This window comes from Pongo pygmaeus, chromosome 18, assembly GCF_028885625.2.
Source record: "Pongo pygmaeus isolate AG05252 chromosome 18, NHGRI_mPonPyg2-v2.0_pri, whole genome shotgun sequence".
In the NCBI taxonomy this organism is placed as follows: domain Eukaryota; kingdom Metazoa; phylum Chordata; class Mammalia; order Primates; family Hominidae; genus Pongo; species Pongo pygmaeus.
The window spans coordinates 10,315,381-10,330,119 of NC_072391.2; the positions used below are offsets into that span (position 1 = coordinate 10,315,381).

At 48.5% G+C, this 14,739-nt stretch overlaps 1 protein-coding gene across 5 annotated transcripts in view; it reads right to left on the reverse strand.

Moving 5' to 3' along the window:
• TMEM114 (transmembrane protein 114) overlaps nt 1-14,739 on the reverse strand; it is a 49,444-nt gene that overhangs the window by 18,537 nt on the left and 16,168 nt on the right. For 2 of the 5 annotated variants that reach the window (XM_054454239.2, XM_054454236.2), the window contains exons 3-4: nt 12,512-12,649; nt 9,892-10,398 (exon numbers count right to left, since the gene is read on the reverse strand). The exons of 1 other annotated variant lie outside the window; for it this stretch is intronic. In XM_054454239.2, the coding sequence (XP_054310214.1) occupies nt 10,166-10,398; nt 12,512-12,649 (371 nt within the window). In that variant the 3' untranslated portion in view covers nt 9,892-10,165. Of the gene's footprint in view, nt 1-9,891; nt 10,399-12,511; nt 12,650-14,739 lie in introns of those variants that run through there. 2 more of the 5 variants (XM_054454240.2, XM_054454237.2) reach the window with 2 other exon arrangements.

Consider the following 14,739-nt stretch of genomic DNA (forward strand, 5'->3'; position numbering starts at 1 on the left):
GCAGGCACGGTGGCTCATGCCTGTAATCCCAGCACTTTGGGAGGCTGAGGCAGGCAGATCACCTGAGGTCAGGAGCTCGAGACCAGCTTGACCAACATGGTGAAACCCCATCTCTACTAAAAATACAGAAATTAGCGGGGTGGGTGGTGCATGCCTGTAATCCCAGCTACTAGGGACGCTGAGGCAGGAGAATCACTTGAACCTGAGAAGCAGATGTTGCAGTGAGCACACGCCACTTCACTCCAGCCTAGGCAACAGAATGAGAGTCTGTCTCAAAAAGAAAAAGAAATAGAAAAAAAACAAAGTTCAAAATCAAGGTGTCATGTAGGCCATGCACCCTCTGAGGACTCCAGTGGAGGATCCTTCTTTGCCTATTCCAGCTCCTGGTGGCTCCAGGTGCACCTTGGCTTGTGGCAACATCACTCCAACCCCTGCCTCTGTCTTCATGCGGCCTTCTCTCTGAGTATCCCTCCATCCTCACACGGTGTTCTTAGAAAGACACCAGTCATTGGATTTAGGGCCCACCCTAATCCAATATAACTTCATCTTAACTATAGTAATTACACCGGTAAAGACCCCTTTTCCTAAGTAAGGTCACATTTATAGGTAGTGAAGTTACAATTTCAACGTGATCTTTATCGGGCACATGTTTGAAACTGCAACAGTCCCCTATTTAGGTAGGCAACTACAACACCCACCCTGAGCATTTCACGCCACCTCTCAGGGTCCCGCTGACAGAAGGTGGAAGATCAGATGCCAGTATGATTGCACCCAGTTCTTTTTTTTTTTTTTCTTTTTGAGATGGAGTTCACTCTGTCAACCAGGCTGGAGTGCAATGGCGGGATCTCGGCTCACTGCAACCCCTGCCTCCTGGGTTCAAGCAATTCTCCTGCCTCAGCCTCCCGAGTAGCTGGGACTGCAGGCACGTGCCACCACACCCAGCTAATTTTTTTTTGTATTTTTAGTAGAGACGGGGTTTTACCATGTTAGCCAGGATGGTCTCGATCTCCTGACCTTGTAATCCACCCGCCTCAGCCTCCCAAAGTGCTGGGATTACAGGCGTGAGCCACTGCACCCGGCCTCTTTTTATTTTTCTTTTTGAGATGGAGTTCGCTCTGTCACCCAGGCTGGAGTGCAGTGGCACGATCTCGGCTCACTGCAACCTCCGCCTCCCAGGTTCAAGTAATTATCCTGGCTCAGCCTCCCGGGTAGCTGGGACTATACGCATGCGCCACTACGCCCGGATGATTTTTGTGTTTTTAGTAGAGACGGAGTTTCACCGTGTTGGCCAGGCTGGTCTCCAACTCATAACCTCAAGTGATCCGCCCACCTCAGCCTCCCAAAACGCTGGGATTACAGGCGTGAGCCGCTGGACCCAGCGTTAATTCCACCCAGTTCTGACACTAGCTGCTTTCATCACACAGATCAGGACCAACGTCCCAGGTGTGGAGAAAAAACAATGGCTACTTCAAGCATTACAGGTGAATCCTCGGCCTGCCATGGGCTCCCTGAGCTGCTACTTCCAAGCAAGGACCCAGCAATCCAGTGGGTGCAGGAGGGAGCAAACTCCACCAAGGAACAAAGGTGGAAGGGGATGGGGGAGTCGGCTTTTTCAATGCATGGATATTTTATCAGTCATCAAAGCGTTGTTTCTCTTGTGGGCTCTGAGTACTCTGTTAAAAGAAGCATTTCATTGAGGAAATAGAAATGAATGTGGGACAGACGTCAATGTTCTAACAGAAGCCCCATGCCACCCTCACAAGGAGAAGGTGGCTGAGCCCTGCAGTTGCGATGCTGCCGACTTCATGCTGCTGATGATGGAGGAGCTGCGTGTGCGTGAAACCCAGGTTTCCATGACACAGAAGCTGCAGCACCAGGACAAGGACTGAGCTCCCCATGGGGCTCTTTAGACCCTAAAGGTGAGAAGTTGGGAGCCTGGGGTGGCTGAATGGGAGGCAGAAGTGGGCGGCTTAGCTGGGCACTCAGAAGACCAGGCTTTGAGTCTCCGTTCTGCAAACTTCTGCCTAACGATCTTGTCGTGGTGGTTGTTGTTTGAGATAGGGTCTCACTCTGTTACCCAGGCTGGAGTGCAGTGGTGCCATCACAGCTCACTGCAGCCTCGACCTCCTAGGCTCAATTCCCCCACCTCAGCCTCCTGAGTAGCTGGGACTACAGGTGCACGCCACCATACCCGGCTATTTATTATTATTATTTTTTGCAGAGATGGGGTCTTGCTATGTTGCTTAGGCTGGGCTCAAACTCCTGGGCTCAAGCGATCCTCCTGTCTCGGTCTTCCAAACTGTTGGGATTACAGGTGTGAGCCACCGTGCCCGGTCTGCCCGCCCAATGACCTTGGATGCATCCTTGACCTCCCTGAGTTTCTGTTGGCTTGTCCATCAGTGGGAGCGAGGGTGGACATCCTCTCCTTGGACAGTGGCAAGGGTCAGATGAGCCTTGGAACTTGCCCTGGAAACTCTAAAGTGCTTGGCCATGTTAACAAAAGTTTACATGCCAGGGTGGCCCATCCTCAGCGACTACGGGCTGGGCACAGAGGAGGCACTTCCTGCTGGCTCCAAAAGGCAGGTTGTTTATTCTCAAGGAAGAAAGGGAAGGAGGCAGCCCAGGATGTCAAAGGGAGATTCTGAGGCTGGAGTTCGAGTCTCACCCCGGTTTCTCTCACTATCAGCCTCTACCAGAGCAAGTCTTCTCCTTCTGTGGGCCTCAGGCTCCTGTCTGCCAGTCAGGGCATGAGAACATGCTTGGCAAGTTTCCAGGGGGCCCTCACTATGTCTGGGATCCCCTATCAGCCCCAACGTTCAACTCCAGGAGAAGGCACCAAAGTCAGCATTGAGGACTGAGGCTGGGTGTATTAGTCTGTTCTCACACTGTTGGTAAAGACATACCTGAGACTGGGTAAATTATAAAGAAAAAGAGATTTAATGGACTCACAGTTCCAGGTGGTTGGGGAGGCCTCACAATCATGGCAGAAGGCAAAAGGCACATCTTATATCGCAGCAGGTGGGAGAGGGAACGAGAGCCAAGCAAAAAAGGGAAACCTCTTAAAAACCATCAGATTTCTTAAGACTTATTCGCTACCACGAGAACAGTATGGGGGAAACTGCCCCCATGATTCGATTATCTCCCACAGGGTCCCTCCCACGACATGTGGGAATTCTGGGAGCTACAATTCAAGATGAGATATGGGTGGGGACACAGCCAAACCATACCACTGGGTTTTCACTCTACCCCTGTCTGTCCAGCCCTAGGGAGATTCCCCTTCCCTTGCCTACAGCACAGTCTTGGGCAACACTTATTGAGCTAATCAATCAAGGCAAAATTAAGAGGAAGAGTTGCCGGTCTCTCAAAAGACTGGACAGGACATTATATTCATTGTACAACACACTCTTCCCTGCCACCTTCTCCCCATCCGCTTTATAGAACTTCTTACCAGGAAGCATACCCCACATTCCACCAGTCATGTTTACTGTCTGTCATACCCATGCACTCATACACACACGTGCACAGACCCCAGAATATCAGCTTCAAAAGGCAGGTTTTGAGTCACTTTTGTTCACTGCTAAATCCTTGGTGTTTCAAACAGCACCTGGCACATCAGGCATCAAATAAGTCACAGCTGAATGAATGAGTTAATGAACATATGAATGAGTGAGTGAATGAAAGAATAACTATATGAACAAGTGAGTGCGCAAATGAATGAGTGAGGCAGTGAATGAGTGAGTGAATAAATGAATGAGTGAGCAAGTGAATAAGTGAATTAGTGAATGAGTGAGTGGGTGAATGAATGAGTGAATGAGGGAAGCAATGAGTGAGGGAATGAATGAATGAGTGAATGAGGGAATGAGTGAGTCAGTGAATAGTGAATGAGTGAGGGAGGGAGTGAATGAGTGAGTGAATTAGTGAATGAGTGAGTGAATTAGTGAATGAGTGAGTGAATGAGTGAGTGAGGGAATGAGTGAGTGAGTAAATGAGCAAGTGAGGGAACGAGTGAGTAAATGAGTGAGTAAATGATTAAGTGAATGAGTGAGTGAGTAAATGAGTGAATGACTGAGGGAATGAGTGAGTGAGTGAGTGAATGAGTGAGTAACTGAATGAGTGAGTGAATGAGTGAGTGAATGAGTGAGTGAGTGAGTGAGCGAATGAATGAGTGAGGGAATGAGTGAGTGAGTGAATGACTGAGTGAGTGAGTGAATGAGTGAGGGAATGAGTGAATGAGTGAGGGAATGAATGAATGAGTGAGGGAATGAGTGAGTGAGTGAATGAGTAAATGAGTGAGTAAATGAGTGAGTGAGTGAATGAGTAAATGAGTGAGTGAGTGAATGAGTGAGTGAATGAATGAGTGAGTGAGTGAGTAAATGAGTTACTGAGGGAATGAGTGAGTGAATGAGTGAGTGAGTGAATGAGTGAGTGAGTGAATAAGTGAGGGAATGAGTGAGTGAGTGAGTGAGTGAGTGAATGAGTGAGTGAGTGACTGAATGAGTGAGTGAATGAGTGAGGGAATGAGTGGGTGAGTGAGTGAGTGAGTGAATGAGTGAGTGACTGAATGAGTGAGTAAATAAATGAGTGAGTGAGTGAGTGAGGGAATGAGTGAGTGAATGAGTGAGTGAGTGAGTAAATCAGTGAGTGAGTAAATGAGTGAGTGAGTGAATGAGTGAGCAAGTGAGTGAATGAGTGAATGAGTGAGCGAATTAGTGAGTGAGGGAATGAATGAGTGAGTAAGTGAGGGAATGAGTGAGTGAATGAGTGAGTGAGTAAATGAGTGAGTGAGTGAATAAGTGAGTGAGTGAATGAATGAGTGAGGGAATGAGTGAGTGAGTGAGTGAGGGAATGAGTGAGTGAATAAGTGAGTGAGTGAGTAAATGAGTGAGTGAGGGAATGAGTGAGTGAGTGAATGAATGAGTGAGGGAATGAGTGAGTGAGTGAGTGAGGGAATGAGTGAGTGAATAAGTGAGTGAGTGAGTAAATGAGTGAGTGAGGGAATGAGTGAGTGAGTGAATTAGTGAGTGAGTGAATGAGTGACTGAGTGAATAAGTAAGTGAATGAATGAGTGAGTGAATGAGTGAGTGAATGAATGAGTGAGGGAATGAGTGAGTGAGGGAGGGAGGGAATGAGTGAGTGAATGAGTAAATGAGTGAGTGAGTGAATGAGTGAGTAAATGAGTGAGTGAATGAGTAAATCAGTGAGTCAGTGAGTGAATGAGTGAATGAGTGAGGGAGTGAATGAGTGAATGAGGGAGTGAATGAATGAGTGAATGAATGAGTGAGTGAGGGAATGTGTGAGTGAGGAAATGGGTGAGTGAATGAGTGAGTGAGTGAATGAGTAAGTTAATGAGTAAATGGGTGACTGAGTGAATAAGTGAGTGAGTGAATGAGTTAGTGAGTGAGTGAATGAGTGAGTGAGTGAATGAGTGAGTGAGGGAATGAGTGAGGGAATGAGTGAGTGAGGGAGAGAATGAGTGAGTGAATGAGTGAGGGAGTGAATGAGTGAGCGAGTGAATGAGTAAATGAATGACTGAGTGAATAAGTGAGTGAGTGAATGAGCGAGTGAGTGAGCAAATGGATGGATAATGATGGATGGGTGGATGGATGCATGGATGGATGTGTGAATGGATTAATGAGAAAATGTATGAATAAATGAATGAATAAGTGAGTGAATGAATGAAGCATGGGACAGGTATAAGTGAGTGAACTTATGAATGAACAAAGACTGAATGTGTGCATGAATATATAAATAAGTGAAGAAATGAGTGAGTAAATGGATGGGTGGATGGCGAGTGAATAAATGAATGAGTGAATAAATGAATGGATTTTCTTTGCCAGATAGAGCACCTTCTCTGAGAGAAGGAGAGCGGTCAGTTGTTTGCCAGGGGTTCCAACCACGTCTGAACCTGAGGGGACAACTCCGGGCTGAGCCTCACCAGCAAAGGGACAGGCGCCCTAGTCCCTCTTCCTCCTGTTTACCTTCTCATGAGTATAAATCCCCTCCTCTAACCCCCTGATTAGTCCAGCACACCTGGATCCGACCACACCTCTACTTGCTCCGAGTTCTTTCTCCTCTCATCTGGCCCTGGGAGGCCCCTCCCTGGACTTCCTGTATCCACTTCCACCCCTGCAGGTCGGTCCATTCACACAACAGACCTAAGAGTCTTGCAGCAATGGTTCTTACCTCCCCTGCACAGCAGAATCACCTGGGGAACCTTGTGAACATAACAATGCCCAGGTCCGCCCTTGTGGGTCTGATTGCATTTGGCTCCATTGGGGCCCAAGTGTTAGCAACTGGTTGTTTTTTAAATAAGACCCCCCACATGATGCTAATGTAGAGCCAGGGTTGAGAACCACTGTCTTAAAGGCACATCGCTCTCAAGATAGAGTCCAAGTGGAATAGGAAAATAGAAGAGGAGAAGACAAGACAGAATGGAACAGAACAGATCAGAACAAAATGGATCAGAATAGAACAGAACTGATCCAAATGGATTAAAATAGAGCAGGACAGATCAAAACAGAATGGATCGGGCCGGGCACAGTGGCTCATGCCTGTAATCTCAGCACTTTGGGACGCCGAGGTAGGTGGATCATGAGCTCAGGAGATCGAGACCATCCTGGCTAACACTGTAAAACCCCGTCTGAACTAAAAATACAAAAAATTAGCCAGGCATGGTGCATGGTGGTGCGCGCCCATAGTCCCAGCTACTGGGGAGGCTGAGGCAGGAGAATCACTTGCACCTGGGAGGCAGAGGTTGCAGTGAGCCAAGATTGAGCCACTACACCCCAGCCTGGGTTAACAGAGCTAGACTCAGTTTCAAAAAAGAAAAAAAATCAGAATACAACAGAACAGATGAGAGTAGAATGATGGATCCGAATAGAACAGAACAGATCAGAATGGATCAGAATAGAATAGAACAGATCAGAATGGATCAGGATAGAACAGAACAGAATAGAATAGAACAGCATCCCAACCCCACTTAATCATCAGCACCTCCTTACCACGGGCCATGGGCACCGCCCACTGCCTTCTCCCTCCCCGCCTCTACCTTCACCTCCTATTTCTCTCCATCAACCCTCCCTCTTCATTTCTCTCTAACGCAGAAGCTTCCTCCCACCTCAGGGCCTTTGCGTGTGCTGTCACCTGCCTGGTCTGCAGTTTCCCTACCTACAGGTTCTTCATGCGGGTCTCAGCACATTGTCACCTCCTCCAAGAAGCCCTTTCTGATTGTCCTCCCTGGAGTCACATCTCTACCAGACACCTTTCATCCCATCACCCTGTTTTTTTTTTTATTTTTTTATTTTTTTGAGACAGAGTCTCACTCTGTCGCCCAGGCTGGAGTGCAGTGGTGCGATCTCGGCTCACTGTAAACTCCACCTCCTGGGTTCAAGTGATTCTCCTGCCTTAGCCTCCTGAGTAGCTGGCATTACAGGCGCGTGTTACCACATCCGGCTAATTTTTTTTTTTTTTGTATTTTTAGTAGAGATGGGGTTTCACCATGTTGGCCAGGCTAGTTTCAAACTCCTGACCTCAGGTGACCTGCCTGCCTTGGCATCCCAAAGTGCTGGGATTACAGGCATGAGCCATGGCGCCCGGCCTCATCACCTTGTTTTGTTTTCCTCATAACACTAATGACTGTCTGAATCTCTCAGATAGATTATTGGTTCATGTGTTTATCATCTGTTCCCATGTGAGCTAGGAAGGTTGGAGATTTTCTTGGCCACCCCAATTCATGTGTCCCCAGGCTCTGGAACAGTCTCTGATACAGTAGGTATCTGGCAAGCATTTATCAAATGCTTGAATAGATGGGCGAATGAATGAGATTCTTCTATGTTGTCAGTTCCTAGGGTGCACACATGCTTTGGTTTGTTATTGTCCATTATTTCTCGCTTAGCAGAGTGTCTCAGCGTGTCCCAAGGTGGACGTGTGGGACCAGATGTCCTGAGCATCGTAGGACGTTGAGGAGCATCCCTGGCCTCTTCACACTGGAGATGTGAGTAATATCACTCCCCACACGCACTAAGAACAACCAAAACTGTCTCCAAACATTGCCAAATGTTAGGCGGGGGAGAGAATCGCCCCAGCTGAGGACTCTGGCCCTGCAGTATTTAATCCAGCACTTGGGCGCTAGGAGGGCTGAAAACGTGTGTTTTGACGAATTTGGGGATCAAATCCTGCCTCTGGAACAGTTCCATAATATGACCAGCAGGTGGAAGCAGAGACCGCCCTTTCGGTAGCATGGTTGCCCTCACTTTGCAAAAACTGTTTTCCCCAGCATAGCAACTGATTTTCCAATAGCGCTCATTTAGCCCCATGGGGCCGTGTGAGTAACCCACTCCATTTGCGCCTCTCCGGATTAGACAGGGACGTCGCAGCAACGTCCTGAACCCAGGAGCAGACAGCCAGTAAAGAAGTGCAGGCGTTTGTGGAAGTACGGGGAGGACCATCTTGGAATCAGGCAGTTCTGAAGTTTACTCCCAGTTGCATCCCTTTCTCTCCTTATGCCCTTAGTCCAGTTATGTTAACCTGCTGGTGTCTCAGTTTCCTCATCTGTACCCTGCTTTGCTTATCTCCTAGTCCTCATCATGGGCTACATATTTCATATGCCTCTCTCTCCTCAATCATGTGGCACCCCAGAGAGCAAGGGCTGGGTCTGGAGGAGTCATTTCCCCCCTAGTTGCTGGTGTGTACTGGCCTTCCTTTGGGTGTTTGTTGAATGACTGACTTACCGACTGGCATGGAGAATAGCGCAGGTGCATAGATGTGGGTGTCAGTTACGATAATGACAATGCTGATGTCATGGTGGTGTCATGTCATTGTGGTGGTGATGTCATGTCATAGTGGTGATGATGTCATGATGTTTGTTGAATGACTGACTGACCGACTGGCATGGAGAATAGCACAGGTGCATAGAAAGTACTCAGTGGGTGTCAGCTATGATGATGATAGTGCTGATGTCATGGTGATGATGATGTCATGATGAAGATGATGATGCCATGTTGTTGATAATGGTGTTGTCATCTTTTAATCCACACCAGTATTCCCCAAACCACCAGCACCTCCCAGAGTTTCCTAAGCCAAAGGCTCCTTGGGCCCTCCCCTACATCTCATGACTTGGAATCTTACAGGAACAGAATCTCAGCCATGGTTTTGGATTAGAATAGCCTGGAGAGCTCTTAAAAAACACCGATGCCTCGACATCAGCCCTAGAGAATATCAGATCAAGGATGTAGCCAGAGCAGCAGGATTTTGGGAAGATACCCAGGTGATTCTAAGAGCAGCAAGGTGACAACCCTTCTCTGTCACTTAACAAACACCCCACCTTGGCATTTATGCAAACAGTGGATCTGGGCCAGAAGCCTCGGCATCGCCTGGAAGCTAGTTAGAAATGTGAGTTCTTGGGCTTCACCCAGGCCTCCTGGCTCAGACACCCTGGGGGTGGCATCGGCCCGTGAGTATCAACAAGCCCAGAGTCTTGGGTACGCTAAATGTGAACAGCACTGCCCCAGGGGACCCGGATGGGGAGCCCATTCCCAGGGGCAGAACACCAGGATGAAAGGAGGGATGGATTTTGCTGGGGGAGGACGGAAAAGCTATGATTAGTCTTGAAGAGTGCTCTATCAATTGGCCAATCTCTTGGGAGTCTTGCAGCTTCATATTGTAGACCTAACCCGACCCCATAGAAAGCCAATGTCATGCCAGAGTTATTTTAGAGCAAAAGGAACTCCAGGCCAGAGCTCACCTGAGAGAGCTCAACGCACTACCGGGCCCAGGAGGAAGGGCACCCTCCCCCTTTCCCAGACCCACCAAGGAGCTGATCCAAGGGACACGGGTGAGGAGGAAATGAAGTCGGAGGGGGCGTGAGGACTTTGCAGTCTGTAAAGCTCTGTGTGTGATTAAAGGATCGTTTTTATTTCTCGCGAAGCGGTTTGGCACTCCCTCAGGCTCCTCCAAGCCACACGGACACACACGGACATGAGCGCACAGGCACTAGGATAACAGCCAGGGCCCAAGCTTAGTCCGCGGAGATTTGTGGGGGAAGGAGGGGGGGTGCCTGGCCTTCCCGAGTGGCCTTTGAGGAAGAGAAGGCCGCAGCCCATGGAGATGGGTCGCTGAAGCTCCGGGGCCAAGCCCCTCCCTCCCCTGCACGACCCAGCGCCCAGGCTCATATGGCCTGGTCCTGCCTCCGTCTCAGCCTGAGCTCACGGGCTGCTGCCAGGAAGGCTGCCCCGGTGAGCAGCTCGGCGATGAAGCTGATCCAGCCCAGGGCCAGGGACCAGCCGAAGCGGATGTCCACCTGGTCCAGGAGGGCCTTCTCCTCCAGGAGACACAGCGCCTCCCGGAAGGCGGCGGCTGAATACGCTATGTAGACGCTGATCCCAGCGAGGGTTACCATGGCTGCAGGGAGGGCAAAGGGAGAGCAGATCAACCCCCCACCCCGCCCCAGCACTCCCCTCCTCCTCCTCGCCCTGCCCAGCCACGCTGCCCGACGTCCAGCGTCCTCGCTCCTTCCTGCTGCGGGACCTTTGCGCGTGCTGGTCTCCCCTCTGGGTGCATTCACCCCTGCTTCTCTGCCTGTCATCGGCAACTCTTACCCTCCCCACACATCGCAGCTCACGCTTCGATTCCTGGACTTGCCTGAGCAGTGAGTGATTCCACAGCACCATACAGCTGCCCATCACTGCCCAGGTCACAATTGCAACTTTGCATTCTTTTGTGTGTGTAGTTTTTTTTTTTTTTTAGACAGAGTCTCGCTCTGTCGCTCAGGCTGGAGTGAAGCGCTGCGATCTCAGCTTGCTGCGATCTGAGCTTGCTGCAACATCTGCTTCCTGGGTTCAAGTTCTTCTCCTGCCTCAGCCTCCTGAGTAGCTGGGACTACAGATGCCTGCCACCATGCCCGGCTAATTTTTGTATTTTTAGTAGAGACAGGGTTTCACCATATTGGCCAGGCTGGTCTCAAACTCCTGACCTCAAGTAATCCGCCTGTCTCTGCCTCCTAAAGTGCTGGGATTGCAGGCATGTTTGTGTAATTATTTAACTAACATCTTTCTCCCCCAGTGGCCTGTGAGTGTCCAGAGGGCAGACATGCTCCTGTTGGTTTTGCTCATTTTCAATTCCCCAGCACCTAGAACGGTGCCTGGCCCATGGTGGTTCTCCACAGATATTAGATTTGAGCCACATGGTCCAGTACAATAGCCACTGACCAGTTACACATGGCTATTTAAATTTAAGTTAACTAATTTAAACAAAGTTACCAGCTCAGTCCCCCATCAGCACTCACTGCCCTGGCCTGGTTTGCAGCTCCCGATGCTCTGCATGGATTAGGGAATTTCTCCATCATCACAGAAACTTCTACCAGGCAGTGCTGGTTTCGAGAATTTGTCATTGGGTGAACTATTAATGCTAGTATTAATAATAATAGTGAGTGGTTAGAGGAGATGAGAGCTTTGCAATATTTTCACCTCCAGATATCCCTTTTGTTTTTTTTTTCCCTCTGTGGATTCCAAGGGTGCATGTCATCACTGCTATCTTTTTTTTTTTTTTTTTTTTTGAAAAAGAAACATTTCAAATACATAGGGATACAGACAGCCCGTAAGGCAGCCAGCCACGTGCCAGGTCCCATTTTTCAAAACCTCTGGTCCACTGAACCAACCAATGGTGTTAACCTAGCCATTGCCTGTCCACCTGTTGTTTTGTTTCGTCTTGTTTTTGTGTGTGCTGCTGTTTAATTGACAAGGAAAAATTGTATGTATTTATGGTGCACAGCATGAGGGTTTGAAATGTGTGTGTACACTGTGGAATGGCTCAGTCAAACTATTCAACACAGGCACGGCCTCACATGCTTAGCATTTCTTTTGTGTGTGGTGAGAACTAAAATCTACTCTCAGCGATTTTCAAGAATACAATAGGCTGTTGTTAACTGCTGTCACCATGATGCCCAACAGATCACTGAACTTCCTTCTTTTGAACTGAAATTTTGTGTTCTTTGACCAACATCTCCCCACCCTCCCCTGCCCGCATCCCCAGCCTGTTCCATTCTCTCTTTCTCTGAATTTGACCGTTCTAGATTCTACATACAAAGGAGATCATGAGGTGTTTGTCTTTCTGTGCCTGGTCATGCCCGTTTTTTAGTCGATCAAAGCAGTATCTATCAGAATGGCTGATCAACAGGAGAGAGTGAGGGTGGCTGGAGTGAGGGTCTCTTGCCAGCTTACAGCCCTAAAGCTTGAAGCTATCAAGAGTTTGGGCAAAGGTAATACATGCGGCTTCTTTGGTGAAGTAATGAAAAGGATTCTTGGAAACTGCTCCCTCTGCACTTTCCTGTCTTGGAACCAGAGACTAAGTGATTCTGGACTGGAAACCACTCATATCTTCCAACTGATATCCCAGAAGGAGAAACTGAATCCCACGAGGCCCTGGGATCCCCCTCGTTTGCTGAGGGTTCGTAGCCAGTACCCATTGCCCAACCCCCAGACCCCAAGCCAGAGCCCCAGGCAGGGTGGGCACCTACCTCCAAAGAGGAAGAGAGTTCCAGTGAGCAGGAGGAGGAGGTAGGCTCGGAGGAGGAAGCTCAGAAACCCCGTCATCCCCCCAAAAACCATCAGGATCAGGCTGAGCGGCAGCAGAATCACAAATGTCCCATGCATGGCTTAGAAGAGACAGAGAGGATACCAGGCAGAGGAGAGTTACTAACATCCTTCATTCAATCAACAAACACTTCCCGAGCACCTACTAGAGCTGGGGAAAATCCACACTGTCACTACCCCTATGACTATTACTTCTACTGTCTCTGATGATGATGACCATGACAACAGTGATTGAGGCTCATCTTGTGCAAGGCTGTGTGCTTTGTTGTTGTTGTTTTGTTGTTGTTGTTGTTTGTTTTGTTTTTGAGACAGGGTCTTGCTCTGCCACCCAGGCTGAAGTACAATGGCACAACCATGGCTCACTGCAGCCTCAACCTCCCGGGCTTAAGGAAACCTTTCACCTAAGCTGCCCGAGTAGCTGGGACTGCAGGTGTGCACCACCACACCCGGCTAATTTTTTAATTTTTAGTAAAGATGAAGTCTTGATATGTTGCCCAGACTGGTCTCAAACTCCTGGGCCCAAGCGATCCTCCTGCCTTGGCCTCCCAAAGTGCTGGCATTACAGGTGTGAGCCACTGTGCCTGGCCAGAGCTGGTTTCTAACAAGAGGGAAGCTACAATGCAGATGATCGCACACATTATTAATTATTCATTGCAAGAGCTAGGGTGTTAGGAAGAACTTGGGATTGGGGGATGGCTGGAAGTAGTTTGTGCCTTCGCTCTGCCTCCACAGCCGTGGGACCTTAAGAGATCTAAAAACCACTGTGATCTTTAGCATGGCATTTTGGCGACAGCACTTGCTGATCATTTGGAAGTTATCCTTCTCCCAAGGCTGGCTTCACTGACTGGAGTGCCGGCCCCGTTCTCTACAAGAACATATTTGTCACCACAAGGAGGAGCCTCATGCAAGATTTTTGGGTTTTGTTTTGTTTAAAGTTTTTGCCAGCACCTTGATTGCATCATGCAAGCTTTTTGGATGGGATGGAGGAGCAGGGACTCTGTGGATGAAGGGCTTTGGGCATTGTGAGAACTAAAGGGGACACTGTTATTCTCAGGGCATGAAGACCACGTGATGTGTGGGATAATCAAAGTGAAGGGGGAGATGCTGCCCCCGGGTTGCAGAGCCAAACAGATCCACCTGGAGAACAGTCCTGCATTGAATGTATTTCTCTTGCCTCTTCTCTAGTAGGATCTGGGGCCATTTCTAGAGAACTCCCAAGCCCAAACAGTCAAAGATAAATAATAATACAACCTATAAAATCAGCCAGTGGAAAAGATGAATGACAAGAAAGTCAAGACCCATGGTGGGGGGTGAATGGAGGAGGAGGAAGTCTAAGGTTTCAGGGTCTATACCTCTGCCACTACTTTGGCTCTGAGCTTCCCAGCAGCCAAAGAAAAAAGGGAAACAAGTGCAAAGTTATTTTTTTATCCATCCTTCATTTACCAAATGTGTATTGGTTGTTTACTATGAGCTGGGTGCCAAGCATCTTTAAATCCTTTTGGCAATAGGATAGGTATGAAAATAAATACTTTCTTATCCTTCAGTACAGGCTAAGCATCATTTGTTCCGGGAAGTCTTTCCTTACACTGCATTCACCACTGTCCACCCAGTCAAGTGCCCTTCCTCTGTGCCCCCTCAGCACCCCATAGGGACAGGCATTTATTACCTAGTGTTGAGGGCATCTGAGTCACTTTTATGTCTCACCTGACAGAACATGAGTTCTTTGGCAGAGAGGATCTTATTCCCTTGTGCACAATTGTATCCCTGAGTTTCTAGCAGAGGTTCTGTTCTGGGACATGGTAAGTGCTGAAGAGATATGTGTTGACAATGTATTGAATGAATGAGTGAATGAGTGAATTTTGAGCTAGACAGTGTGGCTCTCAGGCAGGAAAATATGTCAGTTTCTAGGAAATAAGAAAAAACTGAGGGAGCCTAAGAGATGACCTCATGGGGATGAAAAATATAGACTTCAGAGCCGGATTATTTGCACTCTAATTCAGGCTGACTGTGGGGTCCTGGGCATGTCGTTTAATTACTCAGAACCTCCATTTCCACTTCTTATGAAATGGAGGTAAAAGTATATGGCTCAGAGAATTATCATGAGAATAATACTTGTGAAGACCACAGGGCAACATGGGGCAATGTAGTAAGA